This window comes from Brachypodium distachyon, chromosome 2 (genome assembly GCF_000005505.3).
Source record: "Brachypodium distachyon strain Bd21 chromosome 2, Brachypodium_distachyon_v3.0, whole genome shotgun sequence".
Lineage (NCBI taxonomy): Eukaryota > Viridiplantae > Streptophyta > Magnoliopsida > Poales > Poaceae > Brachypodium > Brachypodium distachyon.
In genome coordinates, this window is record NC_016132.3 from 54,353,488 (window position 1) to 54,371,267 (window position 17,780).

At 42.0% G+C, this 17,780-nt stretch overlaps 1 protein-coding gene across 2 annotated transcripts; it reads right to left on the minus strand.

Moving 5' to 3' along the window:
- Positions 1 to 6,195: 6,195 nt before the first annotated feature.
- LOC100840820 (DNA polymerase alpha catalytic subunit) lies at positions 6,196 to 16,308 on the minus strand. 2 transcript variants are annotated; one of them, XM_003567263.4, is made up of 31 exons: positions 14,971 to 16,306; positions 14,363 to 14,530; positions 14,195 to 14,278; positions 14,031 to 14,105; positions 13,893 to 13,957; positions 13,700 to 13,790; positions 13,382 to 13,567; positions 12,896 to 13,059; positions 12,693 to 12,807; positions 12,291 to 12,470; positions 12,103 to 12,216; positions 11,877 to 11,996; positions 11,447 to 11,764; positions 11,228 to 11,320; positions 10,355 to 10,473; positions 10,180 to 10,252; positions 10,030 to 10,086; positions 9,790 to 9,882; positions 9,357 to 9,476; positions 9,189 to 9,286; positions 9,066 to 9,111; positions 8,776 to 8,889; positions 8,571 to 8,651; positions 7,942 to 8,055; positions 7,763 to 7,852; positions 7,602 to 7,681; positions 7,316 to 7,523; positions 7,191 to 7,244; positions 6,981 to 7,100; positions 6,826 to 6,900; positions 6,196 to 6,741 (listed from the first exon to the last, which is right to left on the minus strand). In XM_003567263.4, exons 1-31 carry the CDS (start codon positions 16,123 to 16,125, stop codon positions 6,595 to 6,597), a joined length of 4,617 nt encoding a protein of 1,538 aa, XP_003567311.2. In that variant the 5' UTR covers positions 16,126 to 16,306; the 3' UTR covers positions 6,196 to 6,594. The 2 variants fall into 2 exon arrangements, with proteins under 2 accessions (XP_003567311.2, XP_014755301.1); XM_014899815.2 differs by lacking the exons at positions 6,196 to 6,741; positions 6,826 to 6,900; positions 6,981 to 7,100; positions 7,191 to 7,244 and having other exon boundaries at positions 7,316 to 7,428; positions 14,971 to 16,308.
- Positions 16,309 to 17,780: the final 1,472 nt, after the last annotated feature.

The following is a 17,780-nucleotide window of genomic DNA, read 5'->3' on the forward strand; positions in this document are numbered from 1 at the left end:
ATGCAACAAAAGGAACAAACGAAGGAACCGCGGCAAAGAAAACCGAAGAACAAAACTTCTGAACCTCCTTCAACAACAACAACAAATGTAAGTCAACAGTCAACATTTGATTTACCGAGATCAATTGGGTAACATATACCAAGTGGATAACCAACATCCACAACCCAGCTCAATAGTGCACTCAATTACTGATGTTGGGTTATCGAAAAACCTAGACTTAACCGCAACGGGAAATCGCGAACAGTCACCAAAGGTAAATGAAATTTTCACAAATTATTTAGATACTGGAGAAACATATAATAGAAAGACTACATTTGTCGACACTTATTTCTCAACTAAGATTGCAAACAACCTTCTAAATGATCATAGCTGAGTGTGAAAAACGCTCCGACTGGCCTAAATGGAAGGATGCAATTCAAACAGAAATAGCCTCGCTCAATAAAAGGAAAGTATTTACAGAAGTAATACCTACACCTCCAAATGTTTTTCCAGTGGGATTCAAATGGGTTTTTGTCCAGAAAAGGAACGAAAATAATGAGGTGGTGAGATACAAAGCAAGGCTAGTAGCACAAGGGTTCACGCAGAGACCTGGTATTGATTTCAATGAAACATATTCTCCGGTTATGAGTGGAATTACTTTCCGATATTTAATCTCATTGTCTGTTCAAAATCGTCTATCTATGCAGTTGATGGACGTCGTGACTGCATACCTGAAGGTTCCCGATGGAATCCAAATTCTGAATACTAACGCAAGACGCAACATGTACTGTGTAAAGTTGAATAAATCTTTATATGGTTTAAAACAGTCGGGTAGAATGTGGTACAACCGACTAAGTGAGTTTCTCATTAAAAGGGGTTACTTTAACAATGATGACTGCCCATGCGTATTCATCAAGAAATCCAAAACAGGATTTTGCATTATCTCTGTATATCTTGATGATTTAAACATCATTGGCAACAAACAGGATATTGATGAGGCTCGTAATCATCTAATGACGGAATTTGAAATGAAAGATTTGGGTAAAACCAAGTTCTGCTTAGGTCTACAACTTGAGCACCTTCCTTCGAGAACATTGGTTCACCAAGATACATATATCTAGAAAATCTTGGAGAAATTTACATGGACAAATCCTATCCATGCAAAACACATATGGTAGTTCGATCTCTAGACGTAGAGAAAGATCCATTCAAACGAAAAGGTGAAGGAGAGGAAATTTTGGGATCTGAATTCTCATATCTTAGTGCCATAGGAGCATTAATGTACCTAGCAAATTGCACCCGGCCGGATATTGCATTTGCGGTAAATTTACTAGCTAGACATAGCGCAGCTTCAACAAAACGCCATTGAGTAGGAGTCAAGCAAGTTTTTCGCTACTTACAAGGCACTAGAGATCTAGGTCTATATTTCCAAAAAGAAAACCAATACTCTGAATTAATCGGATACACTAATGCTGGCTATTTATCTAATCCCCACAATGCCAGATCCCAGACCGGTTTTGTGTTCCTACACGGTGGGACAGCCATATCGTGGAAGTCTTCTAAACAGACTCTAGTGGCTACATCCACAAATCATTTGGAAATAATAGCCTTATACAAAGCATCTCGTGAAAGTGTATGGCTACGCAGAATGATTAATCACATACAGCAATCATGTGGTATTGGTTCAATTGAATCACCAACGATTATCTATGAGGATAATTCTGCTTGTGTTACTCAGATGCAATCAGGTTATATAAAAAGCAATATAACTAAACATATTGCACCTAAACTATTCTATCCTCATGAATTACAACAAAATGGGGAGATTAATATCTTGTGAACCAAATCATGTGATAATCTTGCAGATTTGTTTACTAAGTCCTTACCCAACTCCACATTTCAGAAATGTGTATATGGGATTGGTATGCCACGACTTAAAAATTTGCAAGCATCAGGGTGAGTATTCACCTGAATTTAACCTGTTCATAACATCATATTGCACTCTTTTCCTATTATGAGTTTTACTCATTAATTTCTCATAAAAGGTTTTTAATGAGACAATATTAACATGAGATTATATGTCATATTTTTTATTTTCCCCACCGGCGTTTTTGTAGATAATATACAAGACATATATGTTGTCCACATAATTCAATATGAATTATCAAGAGACAATATTCAAAATATGTTATACCATTTTCTCCCTAATTTTTTCATTGGGTTTTTGAAAGGAGTTTTCATAACATATCAATATTATTATTTCCTCAATATTTTTCCCACAGGGTTTTTGGAGGAAATTACATGATTACAAGATTCCATGAAGATTTAAGACTATACAAATCAACGGAGCAAATTGATCAAGGGGAGTGTTGAGAATAATTATTTATGATCAATTAGAGTTAATTATTAGTTAGTTAATGATTAATTAGACAGTTAGTTATGTAACTGTTTGTGTCTCAAATTTTCCAAAACTTGGGACGCGAAGGCAAAAATTTGAGGCACCACGCTTGTATAAATATATCTTCAATCAATGGAACAATGACAAGAATTTCATTCTAACAGGTTGTTTGAGAAAAGCAAAATCATTCTGCAGAACAGTAATGCATGCAACTACAGTGGATGATAGCAAAACTGGTAGTAACCCTGGTAAGCGTGAGGATCGTTAATATGATTCGCAGAACCACGTCTTCTATGGACTATGCAAATCCATTCGGTTCAGAGCAGACAATTCTGAGGTCAACAGAGTTTAGCATTTACTGGGAAAGTCCAATTAGAAGTCTGAATCTAGAAGCCAACAAGGAACGCTGTCACATCACAAGAAACTGAAAACGGGGTTCAGTAAAACAACGGCGCAATCAGTAGTCGGCCACGGAGTGTCTGCTGTCGTTCTTCTCGTAGACCGAATAAACATGAATGCTGAAATCGACAGCATAAGGGCAACTCCAGCTGGACGAGCCAAACATACCGCATTTTTTGTCCCGTTTGGTCCGTTTGGGTCACGAAACGGACAGAAGAAATGTCTTTGTCCGTTTGGGTTGTTTGGGTCGTGCAGTGCCCCAGCGGGAAGGACGCGAATCAGAAAAAGAAGAAGATAGAAACAAGTTGCATTTATATTAGATAGTTCATATATGCAAAACTACTACACAAAATATTAAAGTAATACTACTACTATACTATACTAGGGATCCTAGCGATCCTACTCGGAGTCGGAGTCGACGACGATGACGGGCGGCGGCGAGGGAGTACAACACTCCACGGGCGGAGACTGGTCCGCCATCTCCTTGTCCTCCGGCGGCAGGTATTGCTCCCGCCGCTGCCACGGCAACCACGGCTCGTTCTCCCAGACCCAGCCGTCCTCGTCCTCGTCCTCCTCCTTGACCTGCACCCCCCACGGTGCAGGTTCTTCCTCCACGGCGACGGGAGGCGCGGCTGGAGCGGTGGGAGCGCGTTCTTGCGCGCTCATGTGCAACGCCAGGCCGAGCTCTGGCCACATGGCCAGCTCGGCGAGGGCAGACACCTTCTCCGCCATCTACGACAGCGGCGCCACCTCCTCCTTGGAGGCGTCGATGGAGGCTTGGAGCGCGCTGTCGTCGTCGTCCTCCTCCTCCTTGACGGTGGCGGGCAGGTCCACGCCGACGTCGACGCCCTCGCACCAGAGCAGGGTCTCGGACTGGAACCACTTGTCCCAGTACGAGGACTCCAGCTGGTACATATCCATCCAGCTGGCCTTCCTCCGGCGTGAGGGCCTGCCGGCGCCGCATGATCTTGGCCATGCGTGCATGTTCGGTGAGCGGCACCGGCACCTGCTCCGGGCTCAGAAGCCACCTGTGAGGGAGGTGGATGTTGGGCCAGGGGACCAGGATGCCCTGCTCCTAGAAGCTCCTCGCATGGCGACGCCCTGGCCGGGAGCGCGACACCGGCGGTGCAATGGTGCAAGGGCGCCGCCGGCACCCTGCGGGAGTGAGCCCGTGCGCCTCGCCGACGGTGCACTCCTCGCGCGCTGCCCCGACGAGGATGACGCCTCGGCTTCGTGCTTCGTCTTCCGTGGCCAGAAGGGCGACGCCATCAGAGCTAGGGACGGCGGTGAAGTGAGGAATGGGCTAGGGTTTCGGGAACTGGGACGAGTGGGCGGTGAAGTGGGGAATGGGGACGACGCGGTCCCCATTTAATATGACCGCGATAGGAAGCGTTGGGCCGCTGGCAGGTGAGGACAGGGAAGGCGAGGGGGTTCGACCGCGCGGACCAACTGGACCGCACGGCGCTCCGTTTCGCGTCCGTGGAGACACAAACCCGCCCCAGATTTGGAACCAGAATCCGGACCGTTGCGAAATGGGTCGCCCCGCTGGGCGACATGTTTTGTTCGTTTCGGACCAACCGGACCGCGGAGGCCCTAATGCGTCACCCGCTGAAGTTGCCTTAAGCTAACAAAGCTATGATCTCTGCATGTAGTCCGTAGAGGTATAGAAAAAAACTTAACTAACGGCTAGACCCATAGCTTTTTAGAGGGAAAGGGCATAGCCCCTGTTCCGAAGTTTTTAGAGCAACATTCGTCGGGTACAAGCCACCCATAACGAGATTAACTCAACATATTGAGATCACTCCCTGCCAGAAACTATCAGAACACCGAAGAACTACCAATCAAAGTCTATGTCAGAAAGCGAGAGCGCCTGCAATGCCTCGGCGTTCCACAGCATCAATTGTGGCCAGACCAATCGTAGTAGCACGATCTGAATCTAACAGTAGACGCTATCCAGTGCCAACGTGTGTAAAATTGGATGTCACTTGAGACGAATTCAATGTCCTTGGAAGGATGCAAGGGTGATAAGTCATGATGAGCAGCGATTGAATCTTAACTCTGACACTGAAGTAATATATTCAGGTGGGGAATCTTCCCCCTAGGTGATTGCCTCAAAAATAAAATAAAATAGTACACCATATTTTTAGCCAAGATTTGTGCAAATTGGATCAAATCTGAGAAAAATTTGACTTTGCTCGGAAGGACGACGTAATGTAACACAGGAGAATTTGAAAGCAGGGTGGTACATACATACATGTACTAGCATCCGAACTCCCAAGTATCCTGCATCGGCAATTTGCAAAAAGAATCGTACTGACACTATCCATGAGACTAGCACAAAAAACACTCACACGAGATAGGGGACCACTTCAATTCATTCAAACCAAGAAAACTTCAGATACGAAACAGTGGAAAAGCAAAGTAGTAGAAACTTGATAATAGACATCACTGCAATCTGATGCATAACAATAATTCTCAGATGTGGTCTGAAAAACCAAAGTACCTATACCAGGCATTAGGATTTATGAGTGATAGTGGTGCACTTCAACAGGAACGTTTCTTCTCATTTGTGAAAAGGTTTCCAAAACAGCTATTCATGGTTGAACTACTTTAGTAATTCTATTGCAGTTTTTATCAAAAGGTTTGCCAAGATAATCAAACAATTTTTTTTCTCTCGGCCTGGTAAATATACATAAGCTTAAATAGCCTATGTTCTAATCAGCCCCAGATGACTAAATATATAGTTCACAATTACCGGTATAGTTGCTTTGAAGATTTTAAGCATGAGCTTGAACCAGTAAAACAAAAGACGTCTCAAATCTGCTAAATCTCCAAACCGAACTTAACAAACCAAGGCCCTTTCAAAACAGATTTTTTTTAACCAACCAAGGGATGTGTGTTACCTATAAACCATAAAAGTTATAATTGTAAAACATATTAGAACTTAAAAGTACAGCTCGAACAAATACGGTCTTTTGTAGAGCCTGATATTTTTTCTAAAATAAATAAACATATAATCATATTTCGAAGTTTCAAGAAAATCTGAAAATATCCACTGCAAGTGTAGATGTATACTATGTATCTGTAAGTTTTCATCAAGAAATACATTGATTTGATCCATGCAAAAAATACAAATCTACGGATGCAGAATAATAAACTATAGATCTATCTGAATCTGTAGCTCAAAATCAACAATATTTAGTAATGCTAATTTACAAGCACATAACGTACGCTCATATATACATGTATTAGTATATCTTTATTTTGATTTTTGCCCTTTTGGAACCTTGAAACGTGATTTTTGGAAATCTCTGAGACCGGGCTCCCAGGAGCCAAAAGGGATATTCGAGCAGAGTTCACAGGACAAGAACACTAGTAGAGTACTCTATCTGGTACACTGAAACAAGAACCTTGTTATAGATATGACAATCAGTAGGAACCACTAGATTGATTATAATTTGAGAAGTTTGGTATACAAAGTCTTGCTACACGAACCATGGAATTTATTGATGCCCCATATTTACAACAGTAATACAATACACATTGAAAATCTAGTGAAGGTACTGACCAGGGTCTTCTCTGAAACAATTGGTTAGACCATTTGTATTTGAATTCGACATGCTGTGGGAAACTCCATCCTTTATACACCGGTCACCGGGAAACCAATCTAACTGAGGCAACTGGCCAGGTCATCACTTGGACTCCTGTCCTTTAGGTCTCAACGAGAGATCTAGTTTCAACAACATAATGTCCCACAGCTCATGAGGAGCTTCTTGCTCAGTTCAACAATGCTTGAGATTAAAGCAAACAGTATTTCATCAGATTGATACTGCTAGATCTGTCAGTTGAACCCATCCAAATGCACATCTGTCTCGGATTTTCTGGATCTCCATAAATGCCAAGTTTGTGGTTTGGCTTAATCCCACAAATTCTTTCTCAAAAGGAAGCCGTGACTTCTGGTCCAGCTGCATCCAAAAACTTTACATCAACTATGGCATTCACAAGAAAAGAAAGGGAAACGAGTAAACAGTAATTAGGGCATCCATAACCTTCTCAAGACACCGTGTTGCATCAAGCACATAGCAAAAGTAGGATAATTGCCTGTATAGATCTGCCTCGGTGTACTGTGAGCAGACAGACTTTGTATTAGTCGCCATTAAAGCACAAATAAGCACATTTTAATCGCGAGCCCATATTGACGAACCTGTCTTACTAGACGACCATTGCAGCGTGGGTAGTTTGGGCAGATGGTGCCTCTCTCAGAATCCCCCATCACTCTAAGGTTCACGATATGAGTTGAATATTTGCAACCCTCATCATCACACTGCCAAAAAATAGACCAAACACATTAAGAAATAGGTTCATTCAATGGTCAGTGAAATGTAAAACATCAATAAGCGGAAACTACACTCACAATCAGTAAACCTTTATAATACTGATTGATGAAATTATCAGCCTGTCTTTTTATCTGTGATGGACAAAAATCACTTCAGTTCAGCAATCTGAATGCTAGACCATATTGCATCACGAGGTACTTACCTGGTTGGCGAGCACAGCAGGAGAAATTCTGCACTCATCACTGTCATCTGGACATCTTGGGCACCGCATCCGACGCCAGAAATTAACATTAACATCTTTTCCTTCATTTGCATCTGATGGACTAGCAATCAGACTAGATACAGGGGGGCACTCAAATGTACCGGAACAGCTTGGGCATGATAAGCGCAGTGGCTCACAGCCACGATATCTAAAAGTATTACTCATGTTATTTTAGTTAAGCTTGTGGATCACAAGAACCAAACAAAAAAGTATATTATATGTTTACCTCTCATTTTCATCATCAATTACAGATAATAGCATGCTAGACATATCTTGGTTGGTAGACCCGGTCAATCTTGATTGGAACTGATTCCAACGAATTAAAAGGATAAAAAATCAAAACAATAATTATAGAAAATTAACTGTGAATTAAGAGCAAATGCACACCTTGGATGAATCAAGTCCGAGACATTCAGCCAGACGGGCTGGGCTAGTACCCTCAATTGAAGCACACAGACGAGAAACAACAGGATGGATCTGTAAACACAAATTTGAATCAGAATTCAGAAATAAATTATATATCAATGCATAAGACAACTATTGATTTTCTATATGCAAAGGAGGACCTGCTGTGACAAATAATAATCGATGTCAATCATCCACTTGTTGGGGTCTCTTTTCAGCTCATCAGGATGTCTAGCTCTTTGAGCTATTCCCCCAGAATGTGTATTATCTGAATCCTGTTTGGAATAGCCAAACAAAGTAAGTTACCTTTTTCTAAATTAGTTAAATAAATTTAACGACTGATAAATTATGCTTCAAACATAGCTCTTGGCTGGCAAAATTTTCCTTTTTTTTAGATTATTACAATTTCAACCAAACAATTTTTTTTGTTCCCATACAAACCATCATTGAAGTGTCAAAGCAGATGCTACAAATAACATTACAGTCGAACCAATAAATATTCACTCCATTCCTAAATGTAAGCCCTAGCTTTGTCCTAAGTCAAACTTCTTAAAGTTTGACCAAGTTTATAGAAAAATCTGCCAACATCTATGACTCTAAATATTAAATCCATCATGATGTACATTTTCATAGTATACTTATTTGATATTCTACATGTTGATACATTTTTCTATAAACTTGGTCAAACTTTAAGAAGTTTGACTTAGGGCAAAGCCAGGACTTCTTATATTTAGGAACGGAGGTAATAGTAAATTAGGGATGCATGAACAAAGAGAAGAACACGTAATACCTGTTGCGAGCAAATTATATAAGGAACTGTATCACCTGCTGAACACCCAGAGAAACCATTTTGTTTCAGTCTTAAAGCAACCTGACGAATCCAACACAAACAGCACTCAGCTCATCAGTTACCCATTTATTTCATTTTTTATAAATAGTTACCCATTTATTTCACAAACCAAGACCAAGACAAATAAAGAACAGGCAACTCTTACCTGGACATGAGGCTGGTTTTTAGCATCTGGATAATCCTCAGGCGCTTTTGTTAGGCTCTTTGTGATGATATACTTTTCAAGCTCTATTTGACCACTTTTCATCTGCTCTTGCACCTGCAGCAATATACATATTCATTCAGTCAAGCATACATTATTGACCTTAGGAATATGGCACTAATTTCTGTTCAATCAAAACTTCACCACAGAGCATCCACAGCTTCCGAATTAATACCTCAAAAGAAGATGGAATGAGAAACTTAAAAGATGGAAACAAAATTTAGGCTCCTGACCTGGACAAGAGAATTATGTATAGACTCAACAACATCATCACATGTCCTGTAGAGGCAGTTTTAACTGGATGAGATAAAAGAGAACATCTTCACCAAAATCATAATAGCAACTCAAATGCTTACCCTCCAGACAAAATCTGATTCAGGCAAAAATCGCCAATTTCTTTTGACAGCAAACTCCAATCACGCCTGACCATATCAAGTCCCTTGCGCTCAATGTTCTGCATCATGCATGTTAGAATAGCTCTTCCAGTTTTACTATAAAAATATAAAGGCAGAATAGCTGCACACCTCTCGTAAACTACCATCTAGTGCCACTTTAATGGCAGCATATTTCTTCTTTTTGAGAAGCAACATCCTTTTGTATACACCATCAAGATCAATCTCCAGACAACGGTACTTCTTGTTCACCTGCATAAAGCATCCATGACACGATGAAGTTCTTGCACTGCGCATAGATTGTAGTTTAGAGAAGCTTAAAATCAAACAGATGGGTGCTTCTGCTATCTCTGCCATTAGATATGCCCTTGGCATACGTGCACACTTGTCACCATATACTATTACAATAGGGGTGAAAGGACATGTAAAGATCTCAAGGCACATTAGAGGGTTGAGACAGTGCAAGAACCACGATACAAGTACAAGGGTTTTTTCTGAAAAAGAGTAATATTTTGGAAGCGATAAATTAACATCTATGGTTGCAATTTTAAGATCAGAGTCCTACCTCCTGAATGACTTTTCCTGCAATTGCTTTTGCCCTAGAGATGTCATCCAGTCCAGTATGTATCATTATGGAGTCCGTGTCACCATAAATAACCTGTTCAGTACAAAAACAGATATATCAAAATTATGAATTTATTCTTAGAAAGTTGGTGTTAAATCTTGTTAAAACATGGCTCTTTAGATATCTTATTAAGGTTGTTTACCACAGAGATATTTATAACACATTTGCTATTGTGCATACCTCCAAGTTTAAATTATTCTGAACCAGATCAACAGTGTTCTGCAAGATCTCTCTCCCCTATAAGAGGCATCATAGCATGTATTAACAACAAAAATATACTTGTACAAGTTTGATAATTTACTTCTGCAGGAGAGAAAAATATGGCCTCACCTGTAGTGTAATAAGCTCAGCAAGTGGCTTTGCAAAAAATCTAGAATTGGAAAATCCCAAGCAACCGTACATGCTGGAGCAAGTCAAGTGTTAGAGAGGGAAAGTTAGAGGCCATAAAAAATACTGGACGGGCTCACAAGGAACTACTTATGGTTGTTACAGATATTGTTTTTACCTATTTGCAGTAAGCTTCAAAGCTTGCTGTTGAATATCAAATTGCTGCCTTTTGAGACCAGAAGCAGTCTTGAGCCACGATTTAACCATTCTTCTCCTCTCCACCAAACTCTTCAACAACTGTGTGTTTAACCATGATTGCAAACACATGCGTAGTGAAAAATACATTACATCAATAATTGAAGGATTAAGGAATCCAGTGCTAAAGGTAATCCACAATACATAAGACTTGCTGTATTTAAGCTGGTCACTCTGAATTCTTAAGTGTACTTTCATGTCCACGGAGAAATGAATGAATTTTGATGGCAAAACTAACCAACGAAGTGACTAAACTTTCCAAGCACTGATATATATTAGAATAATGGGTGTTGACCAGGCATGCTAATGTATTACTTGTACAACAAATTGAACAGAAGAAGTTGTGTCTGAGTAGACTATTCCAAAACCAATGTTTCTGATAGCAATCAAAATCAGTATAAAACAAAATATTGAAATTTTGGTCCGGCTTAGTTACAAAAACTAGATCCAGTTACGAATAGACTGAATAGCCCCGTAACCCATCAAGAAGCTAGAAATCCCAATGTCCAAACCAAAAGCATGAAAGGACGTGGCCAAGCAGGAAAAGCATTATTCCATTTATGTAATTAAAAAATGTACTATTAATTATAGGAGTTACTCACAAAGAGCTGAAACAAACTTTTTGTTTGTCATATTCTTTGTGATAAAGTTCAGAAGGAATATGTTACCTAGGGCCTCACCTATGGCATCGGCATGTTAGTATTTTACCCAGCTCCCAACTCAAAATTTTACGAAACAGTGTTTGCCCCAGTCCCTCGACAAAAAAACTCAAAAGTGAATAAAGCTCAGCAAGTACCTCCGGTAAAACACCAGTAACCTTGGAAGTTGGCAAGTTCGGGAGATTGCCATCAGAAGAACGCTCAACAGTGGTGAAGCAGATATTGAATTCCTTTGGAGGAAAGAGAATAAAGGAACAGTGAACATACAGCAACATATTCATCATTAATCACTTTAACAGTTGACATAATGGAGGATGAGCCAAAAGTTAAGGAATCTGCGAACATTGACTATTCACCTGAATAATTGAAGGATAAAGACTGTTGAAGTCCAGAAGTAGAATATACTTGTCATAAAGACCTTTCTTTGGCTCCAAAACCAAGCCACCAGCATATGAAGGACCTTTTCTTGCTTTACCTTGATCACCATGATGCACCTCGTCATCAATGGAAGGATCAGCAGCACCGTCAGCAGCATTTGCACCTTCAGTATCAGCACTGATTTTTCGCTTTGCAGAGTTCAGCTCCTTGTTGCGTGCAAACTTATCCGGTACAATGAACTTTTTTGCATGGAATGAATGCAACAGTAGATATTCTACCCTCTGAGCTCTAGCACCCTGCACACATTTTGTGCGAAAGATAATGTCAATACTGCATTATTGCCTTTTTTGGTGAAGAAGACTGCATTGTTACACATGTAAATAGACAATAATAATAATGATAGCATACCTGGAGAGTTTTTCCCCAAAGATTGCCACTAATATTTGTCAGTTGACGTGTAAGTGGGAGGACACTCAAGTGGAACATGAGCTCCAAAGAAAGCCATGCATCAGTCTCGCCATATTCAACCTAGTGGAACATGATAATTTGGTCAACATTGTTTCAGTTCTTAATTTCTGAAGATGTCATTATCTTGAAAGAAGGAACATGGTTTTGATTTTCAAAGAAACCACACCAGCTTCAGAAGTGTTCCCGATGATTGGAACATTGGAGGTATATCATGTGGAGAAACCTCTCTCCTGTCCTTTTTCAATTGTGTCTCTGCAAGTTGCGTCAAAGAATAACTAACCTGCGTAGAACAAACAAATCAGAATTGGTGAATTCGGAATTAAAACTGCACCAAACAATTAAAATAACTGTTACCTCCCTAAGAAGATCGCGAGAGCATAAGTAGGTGTCACAGAGGAGCCGACCAGCAATACAGGACATAATTCCTGGGCTGGCTCCAGAACCATATAGTGTGTTTCCTTTGGTAAGCCTGGGCATTATTGATCTTCTAAGTCGACCGATCTTGGACCACATGCTGCTTGGTACTTTGCAGGTCTAGCAGGAAACAAAGATTCTTTCTTAAATGGTTGAATTAAAAATGATTACATTATACAATCATAGTGCTAGTTCTCTTCAGTTAAACCTAATATAATGCTGATCCCCTTGTCCAGAATATTGAAGCAAGATATGAACAGAACTGTATACTTAAGAAGAAAAATATCACTACTACAGTTACATAGAGATATCAAGATTAACAGGAAATATAATAAAAAAGACCTGAGCACGGTGCAAAAGGACATCCAGGTCGAATCCCGAAATGTTGTGCCCCACAAGTACATCACAATCAAGTTTGCTAAGCTCAATCATCAAGCGATTTAACAGAGCGCGTTCACTGAAAATGGAACAAAAGTATTGATAATGCAAGCTTGAGTGCTAGGATTTGTCAAAGAAACATATAAATGCAAAAAAAAAGAGCCCACCTGCTTTCTAGTGCCAGCACGTTGCTACCAGCCTTCTGGTTTCTATCAGAAGCTTCCTTGGTGAGGCCTATAGGAAATATGCTACCTTCAAGCTTGCGCATCACAGTAAAATGGCTGAGCATTCCTCGTTTCTGCCAATCTTCAGAACGCATTGGACTATCAATCTGAGATAGAAACAAAAATTGCAGACAAAATTTAGTTGGTAAAAAGTGTGTTTTTGCCTGCATAAAAATATTCATATATGTGGAATTGACGATTCTTTCAAATAAACATAAAAGTTAGTTTGCCTAGAAATAAATTGTTTCAGAAATTCAGAGACCTGCATGGTTCCATTTGCTTGGCACTGGTTGCCAAAATATATTGTCCAGAAAACTTTGCATTGCAGACAAGTATACAATTTTGTCTGATACTTCAAGGACCATGACCGAAGTATGTAACAAGAAAATACTATAATAAAATACTTCAGTTCAAAATGAGCATGCTTACTTTCGCCCGGTGACAGCATATGACTGATGCTGACACAATCTCGTGCACATTGTGTTTCTCGTTTATGATGGTTTTAAGATTAACTGCTGCTACTACAACTGGAGGAACTTCCAGTGAGGCACTTGTCATCAAAACAGAAATGTCTTTTGGACAATCAACAGTAACTTCAAATTTACACCAGCTGACCTGTGGAAAAGTCAAATGCCATCACCACCAATATCATGCAATAAAGAATCAGACAGGGGCTATAAGAGTATCAAATAACTTGATGCAAAACACAGCGTGGGGTAATAGGACAGCGCAAAGTCAAGGATATACCCGCTGAGTAGATGGACATGTCCCAAATTTAGAAATTGATAGCCATGAAGGACCCTTGATCTTCCTTTTTATGAGAAACAGTTCAAGAGCACTGAAAAGGTGGTCCACATGCGCGAAGAAGATATTTAGCATGATGACAACTACACATGGGACTGTTATGTATAGCATGGCCCAAATATTTTATGGATCATACCTGTTGTTTGTCCCGAGTAAAGCATGGAAATGTTCACCTCTAAGGTCTGCTGGTAGCGTTGTATCCTAAGAACATATGTATATCGTATAAGGAAATAGAAATATATTTGTAAATAGATGTACTGTTGAAGAAACATACCTTGTATGGGTAATTGATTTTCAGGACATACTGCTCACCATTTGGTAAATCCGTCCTTTCAAATGCGTAGTTCCTCTAAGGCATGCCAAACATATTCATTTTTAGCTCAGAGATAGATAAATGCAAGGTTCAAAATTACCTAGAAGGAGGTTCCACCTACAAACCTTGACTGGAGTCATTACAAAATTTGAAATGTTGAGATCAGACAACTTGTCAGCAATTTCACCCTTTAATCCAGATGCCAACTCCTGGAAACAGAATATGTGGTGTCCATGTAAGACAAGTATGATGAAATGAGCGTTAATATTAGTTTGAAAATAACAATCTCTTACATGTAAAGTTGCTCGAAGTGATGACGAGGCATCAGAGCTTGTGGAGTTCCTCTCTATCCTTGATATATTGTCCCTTGGGAATACTGAACTGCTTGGGATTGCGTATATGCACCTCTGCATATTCTTTACAACAACACAGCAACTATGGAACCGCTTGCCTATTTCCACCTAGAAAAGACAAGTAGCTGGTCAAACAAGAGGAAAGACCTAGTGCTGCAAACATGTAATAGCTCAAAACTAATGGTAGTCCCAATACTATTTAGCAAAGCTGATAACTGTTTTTAAGATACTTGACCATGTCCACAAGTAGAGCTTGTTTGAAAATACCAACTAGTTTATGCTAGTAATTGTTCCCATGATTCTATGGTATATATTTACGCATAAGAATACTAGTAGAATACATCAAGCACCAAATGATTTATGACGAATCATTTATCCAACAAAGCTAAAGAATCACATAACCCAGTGCTCTGATGAACGTAGGCTATTCTAAATTTGTGTGACCAGAACAAAGTGTTTTAAACAGATATGAGTCACTAATAATATATCTCTTCTGGGGATAATTTAACATGATATTAAAATAGAAACTCAGTAGCAATGATGTTTACCTTTCCAAACAAATACAATGTGCCTGAATTAACACCAAAGGGCTCCTCATAAGCATCCAGTATGTAAAATGGCAGTGCTCCATCCTTCAGCTCAAACTCTGAGCTTTCATCCACATCGGTGTTACCATCAACGGCCACCCCTCCCTCAACACCTGCATTCTCCCCCTCACCACATATCTTCATCCAACCTGCTGTTGCACTCGACATATCCCCATTCCTACTGTTCTCTGCCTTAATCTTTGCATTCAGACGGTGCACCTTCTCTATCTTCACTTCTCCATTAGCCTCCTGCTTCAGTTCCTCTGAGCTCTTATTTACATCTGCCAATTCAGCTCTAGAATCTGAAGTTGCTACCAATTCAGGTTGTGCTTCCACATCAGACCTCAATTCCACCTCTGGCTTCAATTCCACATCCATATCATTCCCATGGTCTGAAACCCCATCAGGTTCAGACCCATAATCTGATCTAAACCCCAATTCAGCAGCTACAGCAGCTGCCTTTACGGCCTTAATGTGAGCAACTGGTGCAGGCGGCGGTGTTGGGGCACAGATTCTACCAACACGACGACGACGCTCCTCACGGTCGTTATCGTCAGGAGCGAATTCGGCGATGACGTCATCTACGATGCTGTCTGCGGCCGGCGAGCCTTTGGTGCGGTCGCTGCCAGGCTTCTTAAAAACGGAGGAGGTGAACATGGAGGAGAGCCGCTGCTTACCCATCATGGCAGCAGCGGCGGAGAGGGACGCCGCCGCAGCGGACTGCTGGGGCGGGCGCTTTGCCTGGGGAGGGCGCGGCTGCTTCCGCTTACGGGAGGCGCCATCCTCGCCGTCGGATCCCTCGTCGGAGGAGGAGGGGAGGGCGCGGTGGGTCCAGTCCTCCTCGCGGCCGTCGTCGACGTAGCCGAGGCCGTCGTCGTCGATGATGAAGGCGCCGGCGTCCTTGCGGCGGCGGGCGACCAGGGCGGCGTAGTCGTCCTCGGCGACGGTGTCATAGATCGGGTCCTCCATCTTCACCTGGGCAGCGGCGGCGGCGCGGGCGCCCCCACTGCGGATGGCGCGGAGGCGCTCGAGCGCCGCGGAGCGCCCCACCGCCTCGGGACCCCGGGTGCGCGTGCGGCGGCCAGATGCAGCAGCATCGGCGGGCGCGTCCTCCATGGCTTCGCCTTTCGCTCCCTCCTTCACTCGCTTGCTCTCCCCCCTCTCTATCTCTCCCTCTCTCTCCTCACAATCTCACACACAAAGGGCAGAGAGCGCAGATCTATTGTGAATGTGCGGGCGTGGCTTTGGCGGGAAGGTGTTCGAGCATTTGGCGCGCAGAGTTTGAGGGGAAGCGGTAGCCGGTGGGTCTAGGGTTTCTCAGATCTGGTGGAGAAGAAGCATTTCGACCCACGCGTAACAAGGCCTGTATAGCCTGTGGGCTTTGTGATTCTGTGATGGCCTGTTTGGTTAGGCGAGAAACTGGGCTGTACGTATGCTAGAAGCCCCATATCCGGCTCCTTGCCTAACACGTGTCCCGGCCGGCACAACACATGGGCCATATAGAGTTGTTCAAACCTCCCATTTCGTCCATTTCTCCAGTCTCCTGGGCCTTTTGGATAAGTTTGGCTGTCACCAAAATATACCACGCCAGTTTTTTTTATGAAATTTATTTTTATTTAAATTGATGGTCGGGAACATATACCACGCCAATTTATTTGTCATGAAACTTGAATTTTTAATTGGATATACTAGATTGCCGCCAAAATATGGAAATGCTAAAAAGACATTTCCTACTGGTTATCTCTTTTCTCTTCCGTGCAGTTATAACTTATAAATGGTCGTATTTTTCTACTCCCTCCGTCCAACAAAAGTCTCCTGAGATGTTCAGAAGCTCCAGAATAATTTTCTTTTGATGGATGTTGAGGCCATCCGTAATATTCCAATAAGCACAGTTAGCTATGGAGACTACTGGGCGTGGCATTTCGAAAAAATGGGATGCTTGCAGTGCGCTCCTGCTATAAGATGATTGTGAGCACTAAGAAGACTAGAGAAGATTGGCTAGACAAGAAGTCAGCGTCCAGCTCTAACAAATCGGAGCAGGCCTGGAAGCGTCTCTGGAAGGTGAAGGTGCCCTCGAAAGTGCACGTTTTTGCATGGCGTCTGGCGCAAAATTTGCTGCCAACTCATGATGTTCTTAATCACCGACGTATGGCCGATTCTTCTCTGGGTTCGATCTGCCATACTATGATCGACTCGTGGCGGCACTCCCTGGTCGAGTGACCATGGCGTGATGTGTTTGGGCTTTGGCAAATGAGCAATTGACAGAACACCCCTGTGCTTCGGTGTGCCCTAATGCGAAGGAGTGGTTGTTTCACCTGATGGAGACTGTGTCGCAAGCTGAGTTCATCCAAATTCTACTTACTTTGTGGGCAATATGGTCAGCGCGTCGAAAAGCTATACATGAATCAATCTTTCAGAGTCCAGTAACCATTTATGGGTTTGTTGTTAAACTGATGGCAGAGCTTGAGGTCTGTCAGGTTGCTTCACCGGCGCGGCCGCGGCTGACTGCGGCTACTGCACCGCGGTGGATTCCTCCCCCGCCAGGCTTTCTCAAGTTTAATACTGATGGTGGCGTTTGCAAAGCTCAATGCAAAGGGGTGTCAGCTGTTGTCTGCAGAGATGAGAAAGGGAGGTACCAAGGATCGTCGGTTCGAGTTTTTGAAGCAATCACAGATCCTGCCACCCTCGAGGCGCATGCTATATGTGAAGCTCTATCTCTGGCCAAGGATATTCATGCACAAAAGTTTTATATCGCATCTGATGCATCGGTG

Excerpts from the sequence above, each read along its gene's own strand:
- LOC100840820 (XM_003567263.4), bottom strand. The coding sequence starts at position 16,125 with ATGGAGGACGCGCCCGCCGATGCTGCTGCATCTGGCCGCCGCACGCGC. Across the intron at positions 6,901-6,980 it reads ATGGTCGTCTAGTAAGACAG|TACACCGAGGCAGATCTATA; the intron begins GTTCGTCAATAT and ends GTCTGCTCACAG. Across the intron at positions 6,742-6,825 it reads CAACACGGTGTCTTGAGAAG|CTGGACCAGAAGTCACGGCT; the intron begins GTTATGGATGCC and ends TTTTGGATGCAG.